Below are 17,592 nucleotides of genomic sequence, written 5' to 3'. Positions count from 1 at the left end.
CAGTATGCTAAAAGATACCTGTAGAGCAAATGTTGCAAAACATTACTGCACTGTTTGCAGAGTTTGTAGGAAGCTTAATTGTTTATTTACTTAGTATTCATTGTGGACTGTATTTTTATGTGGATCTGGTTATTTTCAGTATGCTATTTCTTATAGGCCACTAGCACACAATTTCTACTAGAGAATCATGTAGCCTAATTCAAAAGTAAGAGTACTCAATGTCTGAAACAATAACTTTATTTGATACAAGATAATCATTGTTCCTCTTAATCTGTTTTACTCACAGAGTTTTATATTGTTCATACAAATATTATATCCATCTTTAGACAGATGTATTAATCATATAAATAAAATGTCTGGATTTAGAATAATACAGACTTGGCCATGTGCAGCCTACTCATAAAATGTGCATATGGTTCATACAATAATCACAGTCTTATTACAAAGAGATTACTCTTCAAGCATGAATGCGGCAATGAAAAATAAGGGAAAAAAACATATACATAAATACTGAGAAAATGAAAAACTGCCATACAATAAGTATTTTCCACTTAAATTAAAACACATTAATTAGCTTGCTATGGAAATGGAAATCCTCAGTCAATGTAGTAAATCAGGTTCTAAAACACGGAGTTACACACAATCATTTTTCCACCAATTCTCTGAGATAAATAAAATACGATAACAGTTCGCATTTGTAATAAAACAAAAGTAGATGTAAAACAACAGATTTAATTAAACCTGTGACATGTCAACGAAGTGCTATGGGTGTGAGACACTATAGCACACTGAACATACATATATATATTTTTTTCTTTTTACATTAACAGTACTACATAAATTATTCTTCCTGGCAAACTAAAACATCACATTTAAATTCAATACAGCCTAACACTAATATCACACTGTTCTTCTCGTAGGTGCAATACTTCACCGTACAAAAAGATATTATAAACTTGCATTCTCTCAAACAAAGAAATAATGTTCACAAAATCAGTTACCACCAAAAAGTGAAAAAATATTTTGAATGTCAAAATATTGTATTTAAATCATGAAAAAAAAATCAATTTTTACTGATCCCAATCATTCAAAAAACAATATAAGTTACCACAGTTACAATAGATCAGTTCAGCACCCTTCAAATTATTAATACTGAAGAAGCACAATTTAAAAGCACAATTTAACACCACAATATAAAACAATTGGAAGCTCAGTGATAAAAGTGAGCTGCAGTTCTGTCATCTACTCTCTGTGAAAACTTCATGTGTATTTCAATTTGGGGGGTGGGAGGGGGGACTGTGTTTCACACTGGAAATAAGGTAACTTGAGGGATAATTTTCTTAGAACATTACAACAGAAGTTAACTGTTGTTTTTATGGTTAAGAAACAGCCTTTACCACGTAGAAACTTTCAACAAACAATTCCAAAGCTTCACCAAGGTGGTTGTTACTTAAAAACAAGGTTGATACCTATACAACTCTCTGATAGCAAAAAAGCAGTCATACTGCTCTTCTTCAACCTTACAAGTCTGGTTTGTATTCCAAATCAATGACCAACTACTGGGAATGAAGTACCATAATTATAACACAAGTGTTGGGCAACAGACAGGTATGTAAACCATCCACATTTCAACAGTTCAGTGAAGATGACAAAAATTATAACAAATTTATGAAGCAGTACATAGGGCGAAACAATAAAATGAGGCAATGTAGTGTTGACAAAAGTGCTTTTTAAAGACTGAGCTTTATCAAAAAATTACTTTCTTTGTTCTAATAAAGAAATTAAGAACAGGTCACTGTTTTGTACTGAGAGGCACTGCCTGATTAGAATAAACACAATAATATAATAACAGTTCGCTACACGTACACAGTAAAGAACTTCTTATTAAGTAAGTCTATGTGACTGGTTCAGGTTTGTACTAGCAAAGTGACTGATGAAACAATACATCTCATTCAATTGCAACAAACAGCTTTAAGCAATGAATTTAATTAATGTGTTGGGAAGTTCTTTAGTTTTAATTTGAATAGGTGTTATGAAACCAAATAACTGATTCAGGTTACAAATTATTAAGAATCCGTCGTCATTTCCAGTCATGGCAAAGATATTAGAACACCTCAGACAGTCAGTGTCAGTGTCACTCTGCTCAAATTATCAATTACAAAGAAATATGATACTCCACCAATCAGCAAAAACTTGTTTTCCATGTAATGTTGCACTGCCCACGAATCAATAGCTCCTAAAATCTGACCAGCTTGGCTTTTATCTTCTAATATATAAAACTACCTGTCTGTCTACTCTTTCACGAGGACCCAAGTTCCAAAACATAAAGTCCATAAAAATTTCTTAAATGGCTTAGCCACTTTTTTGAGGCAAAGTGAGTGTGTTATTTGTTTTTAATTATAATAGTCACTACACTTACTAATACTATTTTCACTATCACAGGGTTTACAGCAAAATAAAAAGTAAACCAATGTGAACATTATGGTCCTATGGCTGTTTTTCCATTTATTAAGTGTTTCACAATTTGAGTATAGGTTCAGCTTATTTGCTTGTAGGCAAGGGAAAAATAAAAACTGAAAATATAGTGCAAACTGTATCAATAAAATATGTCAAGCCAACATAATTTTTATTGGCAGCATGATCGAAAATGAGTTGCACATTTCACGTTAACCAATAAAAACATTATACCTCAGCTTTCAGATGTCATAAAAATCTTTGTAGATGACAGATCTGGCTGCAGCTAAATTCACTTGAATGGAAGCTTCAGAGATAGCTTACAGATTTGCCACATTGTCCTGCAACAATACTTTGTGCAGACCATGGCATACACGAACAATGGCATGGCAATGCCAAACTACTTAAATCCTTATCACCAACAATTTAATTAATTCTTTAAGTATGCCATTTGCAAGATTCATAATTTCAGTAAGTCTTTTCTAACAGCCATCATTCGTAAATGGAAGAAACTTTAACTGATGCTAAAATAACAAAGGTGCTAATCAGTTATGTGCTAGTAGTAGACAGGGAGAGCTTCTGAACTGAACAGGATTACTCACATACAAATACTGAGGAAAGGAACAGAGAAACTGAACTTGTCACAAGTCTTCACAAATTTCTTACTACAGTGCTGTGAAATATGTTGCAGATGTTTTGAAAGCTGTACCTGTAAGGTAGTAGAAAACATGTATTGAGTTACTGATTACTTAAAAATACTATGATGTCATCAATTTTCCATTTTCTTTTTTTTTTTTTTGTGTTGTGCATACACACAAAAACCAACTGCAACTCTAACTGGCTTTATGTAATAACTTATGTTAGGAATAAATTTAACAGCCATATTTCAATTATTTAAGAGAGAAGGTTCCCTAAAAAGATAGGGTTACTGGTGGGAGACTGAATATGGGGTTGATCTGTTTTTGCTTTCTTCTGTTCTGTTACTCTGAACCAGAATGTTCACAACCAGTGGAAAGAAAGCTACATATTCTAATATGACAAGAACCACAAGAGTTCTTTCTATTCCTGATGTAATGAAGGCATTCTATCTCCAATCAGTGTTTCTATCAAAAATATCTGCCTATAGCAGTTAACTTAAAAACATCAAGTATGTGTTTAATGAAGTGGATAAAAACAATTACAAGTGTTACTCACAGAGAGGAGACAAAGAAAACAAAACCAATGACACAATGGATCAGCTCCAAACACATATTACACTGTCGTCCCCATTTCTCGAGTTAACTATTAACAAAAAGAATTCTCTGAGTGAGATTCCGTGACAGAAACGCTTTCAGTTTTATTTTATGGGGGCAAAATAATAGCCAATTCTATCACTCTTCAGTTAGTTCATGTTATTCAATAAATATTGCAACAGCAAAGCAATGTGGAATGTTTATTTTCAGCAATAGACTGTGTCACTGAAGAAAATGGGTGAGAATTAAAAAAGTACAAGACACATTAGTTCTATCGGAGCTTTGAATAGAAAACGAAAAGCAGTCATCAATGGCAGTGTATTAGTTAATACAAATTTACAACAGTTATCTTACTGTACATTTTGTTGTCAGACATCAATACATGATACACGTACAAATGTCCACACAAAAAATCAAAGAGCACACAGCAGGCAGAGATCAGAAAAGGATAGCATTTATATGCATAATGTTATGTAACTTCCTTCACTACAACAAAGAGGAAATTTCATCACAGAATTCTCCACTGAATCTCTGACTGCTGATTACAAGATAATTATCAGCTAAACTATTCTCCATGTTCATAAATGTTCACATACCACTTCTTAACAAAATTACTACAGTAAATATTTACTACAGTAAATATTTTACACATTGTATATCTTCAATTTTTTCTGGGATGTAGATCATCCTGGAAGTTGTACATTCACCACTTATGAGGCTATTATTTTACATGTTCGCCACCCACTTATTCTCAAGACAGTCAGCCTGCATATGGCTTAAATGTGTGTCCATGATGTTCTGAAAATAACTAGCTGGAATACAGAAATTTCACTGAAAATTTTCTATATTATTTCTGCTCATTTTGCATATCAAGAAATAGAAATATATGATATCACAATGTGTTTCACAGCATACAGTGCATCCTATAATGAGTGCAGGAGAAGTCAATGACTAGACAAAAGAACAACACATGACATAAAAAGAAGTAACATCATACAAATTGGCACCACAAGATGTGCTGTGAAGTACCACTGTCCAAATATGAGATTAAGCCAGTAATCACTGTTATCCATTTGTTTCATATAAGTTCATGGACACCAGTCAGCAACAAATACAAGGTACGTTACACTAAACTGTGCATTACTGGAACATTCCAATTCCAAAAAAAGATTTTATTTAATACTGATGCTAAATGAAACTGCACACTCACCCCTCTTTCAACAATCTAACAGAAAGGAGGTTTTTAAGACTGACTGCAATATTTCCATTTCTTCTCTCTGCATGTGAGGAAATAAACTATTTACGAATATCCTTTAAATACATGGTCTCATGAACATTTGTGTACATGAGCACAACACGCGCTCTCTCTCTCTCTCTCTCTCTCTCTCTCTCTCTCACACACACACACACACACACACACACACACACACACACAATTACTAACACTTCAGTAACAACTACATGTGATACATGTGGCTGTTAGCTGAAGAGTTCTTAATTATTTTCCACAAACTGTCTAATACATGCTGTCGACATAGTGACATTTTGTGCAGCCATGACATTAAAAGTTCATATCAGCTGCTGTAGAAATGACACCCTCATTCTTTGTTATAACCACTATCAACAGTAGTGAATCACATCCACTGTCAATTAGCAGCTCTACATTTACACATGAAAGGAGAGATCTGCTGTGATAACAGTGACCCATTAGCCATTACCTCAGGCACAAATTCCATGCTCTATTAATAAAAGAGCTGTCCAGGGTCATGAGTCTCATTCACTCAGAAGACACGGCCAAGATACGTTATCTCAGGATTCAGTCCAGGATGCAATTCCAGAAAACCTAACTTACCATAAAACTCCAACATATAAGTGTCCTTTGAATTAATGGGAACATAGACACCAAACGAACCTGCAAATCAACACACAGACATTTTAGCACTTAACAAAACACATGTAAGTTGTGTTGTATAACTTATTAACACAAGTACTGCTATTTCCATCAATTACTGCATCCAAACAATCAGACTTACAACACACTGCTTGCTGAATATCACTTAGTAAAGATTAATTTAAAGTAATATAACTAGTTCTATGATTGTTTTCATCATAAAATACAATCACACACATGAATTATAATTAAAAAAACATTTAAAGGCCAATAAAAAAAACATCAAATGTTTCAACAGATGACTGTTTCAGTAAAGTTGTGTACAGTACATCGTAGTACTGCTCAATTGAAGACTATACTGTCTCTCCACAAGACCCATGACACACAGCAAGATGTATTTCCACTCAAGACTTCACAACTGCTATTCAATATTTCAGACACTGGTGAAGGTATTCATCCTCTCATTGATTTCTTATGGTAAACAGAGAATAAGCCATTCTGGGACTCTAACTTCACTGAGTGCAAATGAGCTGAAACTCCATGTGTGGCCACAAGTTCCAAAAACACAAATGAAGATAGTGAGTTGTGAACCCATTTTTTTTAAAAAAAAGATATACTGGACCAGCAAAACTGCTATTTTACTTTGTCTATAGTGTACTTAAAATTTATATTTTTATTTTTTGTTTTAGGATTTTTAGTTGTGCCAAATTGTAATTTCTGTATGTAACTACATCTGATATTGGGCATTAACCTAAAACTAGCAATACTGTATTACAGTATTAATGCCAAGTCATTAACAGCAGGCAATATCAGAGATCTGAATTAATTATACTGAATCACATCACAGAAAGAGCTGGTAATGATAAACAAAATTTCTAATTTTTACACACTCAGTTTTGGTAATTCCTAGAGATCTTTTAAATATTTCGCCAAATGTTACTGAAACATCAGTAGTCAGTAATACTATTTGCAAAAGGCAGCTATTTAAAATAACACATAATTCTTGAATTCACAAGATGACAATATATCACAGATGTTATTAAATTCATATGGCAACAAACTAAGTTCCAGGGGGCATATAATAATAATAATAATAATAATAATAATAATAATAATAATAATTGGACATCTTCTGAATGGATATTGAGATTTAACCCCTTGAATTAGAACACTCTGTAGCTACTGTATTTCTACTTTACATTCCAGGGACAGGAATGAAGTATTCAAAACCATAAACACCGTTCTAAAAGTCCACACTTTAAAATGATACACAATTTAGTCAACTAGGTATGAAAATTAATTTACACCTGGAGTGACTCTCATTCAACCACAAAACATACACATTCCACATCTAGATATTTACGCCACCTGCTGTGAGTATGTCCCTTAATTAAAGATAAGTAAAAGGGTCCAACTGAAGCTCTCCTGATGGTGGTCATAATGATGATGATGATGATGATGATGATGATGACAATAATGATTTATACCTGTATGTCCACTGTAGGCTCTTTCCTTATTTCTAACTGATTAGCCATTATTAAGATGATAATATCTTTAATGACTTGCCTGTCCATCACAAAATCTGAACTATACTAATATATATCCTCTTTCCTTAGGTCTAAGGAAGCTGCCACCTTTCTCTGTCTCATAAAAATAGTAGCATTTCATTATTTTATAGTCAGACTTTACACAACTGCCAAAAGCAAAACATTAAATAACACATTAAAAAATTATGGAATAAGCAAAAGGCCATAATTTGCCGTTTAGTTAAGGCATTAGATGGACAACAGACACCTTAGCAAGATAAACTGTTGCTGAGCTTCCATACGGTTTCAGAAATAACTTATGCACTTTGCTGCTTGTATGTTTGTGTTTGTTATTTGGCTGTGAAGAAAGACATTGCCTGAAAGCTTAACAATGATTCAAATTCTTTAGGACTGAAGGAGACCACTCACTGAAAAACAGGGGTGTGGAGTTGTCGATAGGCACACACAAAAGGAAGAGAACTTGCTTGTTTTCGGATTTTAGCCTTTGATGACCTACAGTAAAACAAAACACACACGCGCACAGATGTACGCGCATGTGAGCAGAGACACGCATGTGCCCCTATGAGGTGTTGGGTGGAGGGAGATGGACAGGGAAGGAGGGGGAGATAGGGAGGGTGAGAGGGAGGGAGAGGGGGGGGAGAGATGCAGGGAGAGTTACTGAGGGTGGGTAGCTAGTGGCTCGGAGGGAGGTGGCTAGTTTGCTGACTAGAAATAGAGGATGGAGGGGTGGCGGATATATAGGCTGGCATGATTGTAGAGGCTGGTGGAAATCAGCGCACGCCAAAGACAATGTGAGGACGTGCACTGGGAGGGGATGACAGGACAGAGGAAGAGGAAATTGTTGGATGGGAGAGTCCAGCGACAGTGGATTCTCTGGGACTGAGGCCATGACGATTACAGGAGTGGAGGATGTAGCTCCCTATAGTAATGTTTTAAATCTTGTTTATGTGCCACTCAGTGCCTCAACTATACTTCAAGTTCTTACCTTTAAACCATTCATTATTTGTAATCTACTCAGGACTTTACAGTATCACATTCATATCTCAGCTGTTATTAAAAGTGATTTATTCTACAGATTTTTTACACCCACCCCTCCCCCAACTGCACTCAGTAACTTTATACTCTGTTTTAACATTTTAATACAAATTTTGCACACAAAAAGTCATTTAAAAAAAAAGAAGCAACAAAGATGAAACAACCAAGCTATCATATCAATTCTGGAAAACTGAAACAGTTAAGAATGTAGGAAAAGATTTTATGAATTTACTTTAGTGAATGCAGTGATCAAGAAAACAATGCTTTTCTTTCAATGAAATGGACATTAGCTACAGATAGCTAGTGGACTGTTGTGACATCCTGTTGTAACCCACTAGGACATAAACAGGTCTTCGCACTGCCTGGCGGACAAGTACCATTCTTTTAATATATGTTTAGTCCCATGTATTTTAGCAATACTGCAAAATAAGTTATCTGATGAGTGGTTCTCACTATTTGCCTTTCTAGCTGTACATTCCAATGCCATGTTAACTTATTTCCTTTAGTATACATCACACTAGCAGCGACTGCTGGCATGTACTACATCAGCACCTCCTAAAAAAAATAAAGCCTGTGAATGTAGTGAGTGATGTCACAACATGGCATCATACGTCAGCAACAGAAGCTTGTAAACATTCGCACTGCATGCTATTTGTCGTAATTGTGCTCATTCATGAATAATTGCTACATGATTGATTTTGTTTACCTTGCGTGCACTAGAATGGACAATCTGTGTGTGTTCAATCAACTTATGATGATCTTTTTACTACCAAAAGCTGTCTCATTGTTCTGTGCCATCTCCTAGAAGAAATTATGATGGAGGCCCAAAAATTATTGTATTTAAATTTCTGGAGGATGAAATGAGGATAGCTCTCATGGATTCACAGAAATAACTTTAATCAAGTTCAAGTGTTTTGTTTAAGTTTTTAAAAGAGGTTAATTTTAATAAGTAAAAGTACAGTTTGGCATGGTTCTTTTCTCGGCTTGCGACATCCCCCCCCCCCCATATTAGCTTGTTTACATTACGTAAATTTGTTATTTGCGCAGGTGCAAGCAGCAGAAATTTGTATAAATCTGACAACTGAATGTTCTGCAGATGCTTCTTCGAGAACATAAGCTTCCTTACGTTCACATGGCACATTTCCTCTTTAGTATTTGCTGCTAATAACACAAATTGGTCTGGCTGTAGTATTCAGTTCTGGTTTATGCTGCAAAAACTTTCAGTAAGCTGCCTGATGAAAAACGGCAAGAAATTTCATATAGGTCTACCAAGTAAATGAAAACTAAGAGAATAGTAGCCATCAAATCAGCATATCTCCCATGAATTTGACTGTATGTAGCAACATGATGTTCAAAATTCATGTTAGTAATTCACTGCATAGCACTGAGTCAAAAATGCTTCTGATCTTACGATGCACAAATAAGCTAACTATTTTTCTTTAAGGATATTGACAAAGTTCCCCAAAAGGGAAAAATGCATGAGTAGGTGAATGCAGCAAATGGAAAGACAGGTATGTTTTTCTGTTTTCAAGGATTTATAGTCTGTCAGCAGATATAAACACAAAAAAGTCCTTGAACACATGTGTAAAATGTTGTGTGTAACTTATCAGTTCTTTCAACAAATTATCTTAATTTCTGGTTCTGAATTTCAGGTATACAATTAAACTGTTTGAAAATAACTGTGTGCATATGTTTCTGCTACCACACAGCACTTACGTGGCAATGTTTCAGCTTTCTTCACACTGTCAGTTTTTGTGTATATGAGTTAACACATTGACTTTGAAATAATAATTAAAACACAGAAAAGCAAAAGGACCTCACAGATAGTCCATAAAAACACTACCATTTAAAATAAATAGGCCATAGTTAAGGAGAACAAAGAAGTGTTTTTGATACCTACATAAATACACTTCTTGTAGTAATTACATTACTTTCTTTCAATAGCTTATATGGAACATTTTGTGTCTACTGTCAGGTTTTGTGTGTGTGTTTATGTGTGTGTTTTGTGTGCCTTCCCCATGTTTCACATTTGAGTATACTCATTTTTATTTACAAGTATATCAAACCCACTTTCAGAAGGATGATTGTCCTTGGAAAACACAAATTTGGCATAAAATGACAGAACAATTATTAAATGCCCCTTCTAAAAATGATGTTCGAAGCCAGGTGTAGTTCCATTGCTGTTCCCGGACTGCTCTTCCTGCTTCTCAAAAGAAGAGAATAGATGTGAAGTGACAGACGAGAAAAAGCTGAGGTTGAAAAATTAACAGCTAGCAACAGCTTTAGAGCATAATCTATCTACTGAAAAAGACTAAGAAGACACTTTCGGCTTCAGTTCTGTAGCAATGAAACATACTCTAATACAAAGTATTTCCTTCCTTCCTTAATTGGTAAAGATTGATAAATAAACCATTAATTCACAATTTTAATGTTTTCAGAATGAGATTTTTCACTCTGCAGCGGAGTGTGCACTGATATGAAACTTCCTGGCAGATTAAAACTGTGTGCTGGACCGAGGCTCAAACTCGGGACCTTTGCCTTTCACAGGCAAGATAGGAGACGAGGTACTGGCAGAATTGAAGCTGTGAGGACAGGTTGTGAGTCATGCTTGGGTTGCTCAGATGGTACAGCACTTGCCTGCAAAATGCAAAAGGTCCTGAGTTTGAGTCTCGGTCCAGCACATAGTTTTAATCTGCCAGGAAGTTTCAATTTTAATGTTTCCTGTCTGCATACCTTTCAACATGCAGATGCATAAAATATTTACACCTGATGCTTTATCTTCAGACTCATTTTAATGGTCTCTCACACACTTTGTGTCACAGTGCTTAACAGCTTTAAATGATACCTTTAAGTAAATAAATTAACACTATATCTTTTATTGTACCTTCCAGCCTTAAACAGCTTGGTATAAATGGCTATGACATAATTTATATCTTACAGTTATGTAAGTACCAGTATGGCTTGTCCCTTACATTTCATTTCATTATTTGCACTTTTATTTTGATTCCATGTTCAACAATAGAGGCACCTACGTAAAAGGTCTGTTAGACAGATCTCTAAAAGCAGCTTTATAACGTCCCTAGCAGGTTATAGGAGTCTCCAATGTTGTTTATGAAGTTTCTTGAAATTAATACAATTTTTCCACATGCTGCATTGTTACTTTTATGGTCCATTTGCCCCAACAAATCTGCGGCAAAAATTTCATGCCTGTGTGCCTAGTCATTTCCAAGAAAAACACCATCAGTTTGCCCAGTGTCATATTTAGACAGTGACTCAACTCTATTAGGAATTAAATATGACTACCTAAAAAAAGAAAACAATTTTTGTTTGATTTTTTAAAAGCAATGCATTTCAAGTTATGTACACTTCTCCACAGGTGTTGCTCATGTTTACATGTAAGTTGGATTTTTGATCAATGTAGTTCAAATTTGATGCCAAATATATACCCAGGCCGTTGAAACTTTCCACTTGACATATGCATTTCAAATTGGCGGTGTACCAGATTAACATATGAAGAACAAGAAGCGCTAGGTAGGAGCTAGGCATGGTGCGTGAACCAATATCAGCACAGTAATTGCTGCCTAAACAACATACACTCTGTGTCGTTTCTACCATGTGCTTGTGTTGAACTGTGATTTCTTTCACTGTGGCTTACCACATTCTGATACTCAAAACAAATTCACTTCCTAGTGACAATCCTTTACGTCAAGGCATGCCACTGGACAGCGCTGCAGTGAAGTTACTACAGACAACCCATGAGTTTTATGAGCAGGAGAAAGAATACACATGTAATCATGGACAGCCATCAATTCCCCCCAATAAAGCTGTGGAACGAACATCAAAAGCTCTTGGAATTAGTGCAAGAACAGTAGTAAGCAAGGTAATGTTATTGCAAAAGCTGAAAGATGTAGACATGAGCCGTAAAGATTCCAAGCTGTCTAGATCAGATAATATATTTTTAGCAACACCTGGAAAGAAGAAAAAGCTGCCTCGCCCTGTCACTGAGTTAGAGTCTTTCAAGATTGGTGCAATTTGCAGGCATATTTATGCTTACTACAGCAGGAAAGAGTATCCTACGGTAGCAAAGTTACTAGTGTCATTAAAAGAAAGTGACCTTTTTAGGTGCGGAAACATCACTAAAAATTGTGCTGAAAAGTACTAACTTATGTTACAAAGCACTAGACAAACACAAAGTTCTGTTGGAAAAGGAGCATATTGTTACGGCTCAAAGCATATTCTTGTACAGACTTGTGGGTAAAGAGAATTCATTCAAATTTGTTTTTGAGACGACCATGTGGATGATTTCGGCACAGATTCCAACTGCAGTGACGAAGGGGAACTGGATGGAATTGTGGCATTGTTGCCGTAAAATGGTGAGTGAATATGGGTTGGATTATCGGTTATTTATTGCATCATTGTCATTATAAGACATGGAGCAGGAAGTTACAAACTCAATTATTACTATTTTAGAAACTATGTACCGTACTGTTTTCAAGATGTCAGTCCTCATCAAATGCTAATTTTCTGTATTTCTTTGCTCCGTTATCAAAAGTGTGTGCTTCACAATGATTATGCATACATTATTAGGCAGTTGTTTATTTGCTGTCATGCTGGTAGCACGTCAAAAACGATTTCTTATATATACTGTTGTTGCTCAATAACTTACATTTACAAGATGGAACAGAAAACAGTACCGTCTGCTAAGATAGATGTGTTATTCCTCTGGTCATTATCTAATAGACATTTTCTGAATCTATCTAGCAGTTTCACTTCTTATGGTGTAAAGTGTGTTCAAAAAAGGTCCAAACATGAATATTAGAGTACACTATAATTCAATCTGTGACCACAAGCTTATAATCATCTTTCAATCTAACATAGGCCTCGGGCTATCCTACAAAACCAAGATTTCTGGAGGGCGGGCGGGGTCCAGTATAACCAAAAATATCAGTGCTCGTGCCAGATGAAACAGCACATGTGAAACTTTTATCAGAATAAACTATCTTCTTGACTCATTTCTTCGCCCATAAGTGGATTATATGTTCAGAGCGTGAGACACAAAGTTCTTAGAATGAAGTATGAACATTGGTCATCGGATGACACATGGAACTGAATATTATAATGCTTAAAGGTTTCTTTTAGTTGCTGCTTATGACCTAATTGTAGCTGCAAAGATTATTGTGAAAACTGCAACTTCTCAATCTCTGTGATTTGAACCAAATATGTGATTTACTGCCGGCCTTTAGTGTGAAAGGTGTTTCAGTAATGAAGAAGACAAATACTCAAAATGTTACGTGCAAGCAAACTATATATTATGACTAAAATCAGGACAATAGCCTACTTATTATTTCCCTCATTATTTGTAAGCTGAGCATTATGAAAAAACACTCAGTCTTCCTTCGTAGTCCAACCACAGCAGTGAAATTTTTATTGGCACCCATTATTAGATGCATTATAACATTTAAAAAACTGACTGAAAAACTGACTGAAATACAGTTAGCTTACAGACAAAAACAAATTGTAAAAATTTACAAAGTAGGCCTGTCATAACTTTCTGGTAACATTGAACATACTCATCTCGAACAAGCGGGACATTTGAATGGTAAGGCTATACAAACTGTGATGGGCGATTTTTTTGCAGTTGTTATTGGGGAAACAAGAGGAAGATACACCAATGACCACAGAAGATGCTTTACACGTAAGTATAAAACACTTCTATGAAACAATTCCTTTAAATTGCAGTAAAGAAAGAGCAGAGAAAGATCCTTGGCATCTCTCTGAAAGATAGAATATCGAACACCTCAACACACAAGATGTCAGCAACAATAGACATAGCACAACAGGCTTTGAAGACCAAATGGAAACGGGGCGGCCACGTGGAGAGGCTGCAAGATGACACCTACATCGGCAACAGACTCCCAGGAAGACCAAGAAGCAAATGGTCGGTCTTATTCAGAAAACAAGCAGGAACACAGTGGACCAGCATAGCCTGAAACAGAAAGGAGTGGAAAAAAACTAGAACTACAACTAAGTGATCAAGTGTAATTCAATGTGTAGTGTGCATTAAGTGCGGTACCCTCTTATGCGGACTAGCTCACCGAGTGAATCTTTAAAAGCGGCTACCCCTACTTGTAGGAGGCCTTTGCCCTCAATGGGACAACACAGGCTATTTTCATTCATTCAAACTTAAGACAGGAAAAAACAACAAATGTAAATTTGTAAATAAAAGCAAAACGTGTATGGGGAAAATATTCTCTTAAATTGCAGCAAGCATAAGACAGCAAAAAACAATAACAATTGATACATAATATCTTCCATGGAATATGGCCACGCAATTAAACATACTACATTATTTCATTTCAAAACCACTTAAACATAATCAGCAATAAGTTACAAATGCAACAATTATGTCATTTCAAAGAGAAAACACCATTCCACAAAGCATCAGATAGTTCAAAGCAATTTCTTCACAAACTTTTGACTTCTGGGGCCTGTTACCAAAGAGACTACACAGAGGCTGCAGTGATGTCACAGGCTTCCTTTTTCAGCAGATGCTGATTGTATGGATATCTCCTTTTATCTCATTTTACTTGGTGCCATGGCTTACTTTTTGTTTCTCATTGATGTAATATTCCTTATATAATGATCAACAGATGATATCATTTGTCATACAGTATTCACTTGTATGTAGATATGTAATTTCTTTATGTTAAACACCTTTGTGTTTCGAGACTTCTAATGTCATTACATTGGTACGATACTTTTAACCTTTTCTTTCTGTAATGTTGCTACACGTTTTTAGGTTTGCTGTTTTATTTATTTATTTACAGGTCTGAACACTGCTGCAGATCATAACCGAAACCAATAATTGTAAATGTGAAGCTAGTGGTTGTCATCCAGTTGAATACAAGAGGATTGTCATCCAGTTGTACAACACAAGAAAAAAGTAATGGAAACATGTAGTGAACAGTCTACTAAAGTCAAAACCATGAGAAAAGAAAGAGAGATTTAATGCTCATCCTGTAAGTCAATTATGGAATAAGACAACAAACTGTGTTCTTTAGGGAGATCATTCTGACAAACAAAAGATTAACAAAACATTACACACCCCTAAAATGTTTTCTAGCATCAATTGCTGTTACAAACATAGTGCAAAATTAAAATTACACGACACCATTGTTGGAACACATACACAAGGACAAACATTCCTCCACAGGATAACAGTCTGTTAATTATAAACTCAACCTGCCAATAATTAAATGGGCACAATGCACAACATTAATAAAGGCATTTGAAAATTTCAGCTATTTATAGCATGAGACATTAAATTTTCAAGCTGCTGTCCTACTTCCAATGATCCCTCTATTTCTCACTCCACACTTGTATTGGCTAATAAACCATTCATGGGCATTTACCACACCACTGAGAAAATGACACTCAGAAAGGTCACCACCTTCTTATTCTCTGACCTTCCTTCTATTGGTAGTGTGCCAACTGCTCAGTAAACACTTATTTTCTATTTAGTATACTATTTCTCTCACATAGCTTTCACTGAGGAAACCTGCAGCTTCAACACTTAATTCACTGCTCTCAAGGTTATTTCCTGACCTTCTCACTAAATATACTTTCAAGCAATTTCAAAATTTTACTCTGTGATTGCATTTTTCTGTAATTTTTAATATCTCATATTTTGCATACTATACTGAGCAGCATGAAAAACGCAACACCCAATAAATGATGTGTAATAACTGTATAATTATCTTCAATCAAACTAGGCATTTCAACCAATGTTTTGAGACAGGGTATGTTATTGATGCTGCTTAGGGAGCAAACAATGAAGTGTTGATTATTTACTGCACTAGCCTCAATTGTTGTTTCCCATGCAATCTGGAAAACTAGTCACTGAATGCGAGTGAATAAGGTTTTCTCACTCTTGTAGTGCTTATTGTTGTACCCTGAACTATTCCCCTTTCAATCTCAGGTGTGCATAGGATCTTTCTGTGATTGCCATTATCAGATTTCTGGAGTAGACAGGCCGCTAAGCAGTGAACAAGCTGCTAAAGCTGTTGCTTTAGTGGAAGATGGCCACAGCATGCATTACATTGCAGAAGTATTGAGGACTACACCTTCCACGATTTTCAGAACCGTAGGATGAAGCAGACAAAAAGGAATACAAACGTCTAAAAAAAGGCATCGACAGGCAGTGCAAAACGGCTAAGCAGGGATGGCTACAGGACAAATATAAGGATGTAGAGGCATATATCACTACGGGTAAGATAGATACTGCCTAAAGCAAAATTAAAGAGACCTTTGGAGAAAAGAGAACCACTTGTATGAATATCAAGAGTTCAGATGGAAACCCAGTTCTAAGCAAAGAAGGGAAAGCAGAAAGGTGGAACGAGTATATAGAGGTTCTAGACAAGGGCGATGTACTTGAGGGCAATACTGTGGAAATGGAAGAGAATGTAGATGAAGACGAAATGGGAGATATGATATTGCGTGAAGAGTTTGACAGAGCACTGAAAGACCTGAGTCGAAACAAGGCCCCCGGAGTAGACAACATTCCATCAGAACTACTGATAGCCTTGTGAGAGCCAGCCCTGACAAATCTCTACCATCTGGTGAGCAAGATGTATGAGACAGGCGAAATAACCTGAGACTTCATGAAGAATATAATAATTCCAATCCCAAAGAAAGCAGGTGTTGACAGATGTGAAAATTACTGAACTATCAGTTTAATAAGTCACGGCTGCAAAATACTAACACGAATTCTTTACAGACGAATGGAAAAACTGGTAGAAACCAACCTTAGAGATGATCAGTTTGGATTCTGTAGAAATGTTGGAACACTTGTGGCAATACTGACCTTATGACTTATCTTAGAAGATAGATTAAGGAAAGGCAAACCTATGTTTCTAGCATTTGTAGACTTAGAGGAAGCTTTTGACAATGTTGACTGGAATACTCTCTTTCAAATTCTGAAGGTGGCAGGAGTAAAATACAGGGAGCCAACATGTTATTTACAATTTGTACAGAAACCAGATGGCAATTACGAGAGTCGAGAGGGCATGAAAGGGAAGCAGTGGTTGGGAAGGGAGTGAGACAGGTTTGTAGCCTATCCCCGATGTTATTCGATCTGTATATTGAGCAAGCAGTAAAGGAAACAAAAGAAAAATTTGGAGTAGGAATTAAAATCCATGGAGAAGAAATAAAAACTTTGAAGTTTGCCGATGACATTGTAATTCTGTCAGAGACAACAAAGGACCTGAAATAGCAGTTGAATGGAATGGACAGTGTCTAGAAAGGAGGATATAAGATGAACATCAACAAAAGCAAAACGAGGACAATGGAATGTAGTTAACTTGGGTGATGCTGAGGGAATTAGATTAGGAAATGAGACACTTAAAGTAGTAAATGAGTTTTGCTATTTGAGGAG

The 17,592-nt window shown here is 35.8% G+C and overlaps 1 protein-coding gene across 1 annotated transcript in view; it reads right to left on the bottom strand.

The window, feature by feature from the left end:
• Nucleotides 1-221: 221 nt before the first annotated feature.
• The window catches only part of LOC124787878 (protein O-GlcNAcase), a 158,150-nt gene continuing 140,779 nt past the window's right edge, over nucleotides 222-17,592 (bottom strand). The window contains exon 16 of the mRNA XM_047254854.1: nucleotides 222-5,598. Within this exon, the coding sequence (XP_047110810.1) occupies nucleotides 5,468-5,598 (131 nt within the window). The 3' untranslated portion in view covers nucleotides 222-5,467. The remainder of the gene's footprint in view (nucleotides 5,599-17,592) is intronic.

This window comes from Schistocerca piceifrons, chromosome 3 (genome assembly GCF_021461385.2).
Source record: "Schistocerca piceifrons isolate TAMUIC-IGC-003096 chromosome 3, iqSchPice1.1, whole genome shotgun sequence".
In the NCBI taxonomy this organism is placed as follows: Eukaryota; Metazoa; Arthropoda; class Insecta; order Orthoptera; family Acrididae; genus Schistocerca; species Schistocerca piceifrons.
This window is presented reverse-complemented; position numbering and strand designations above follow the sequence as displayed.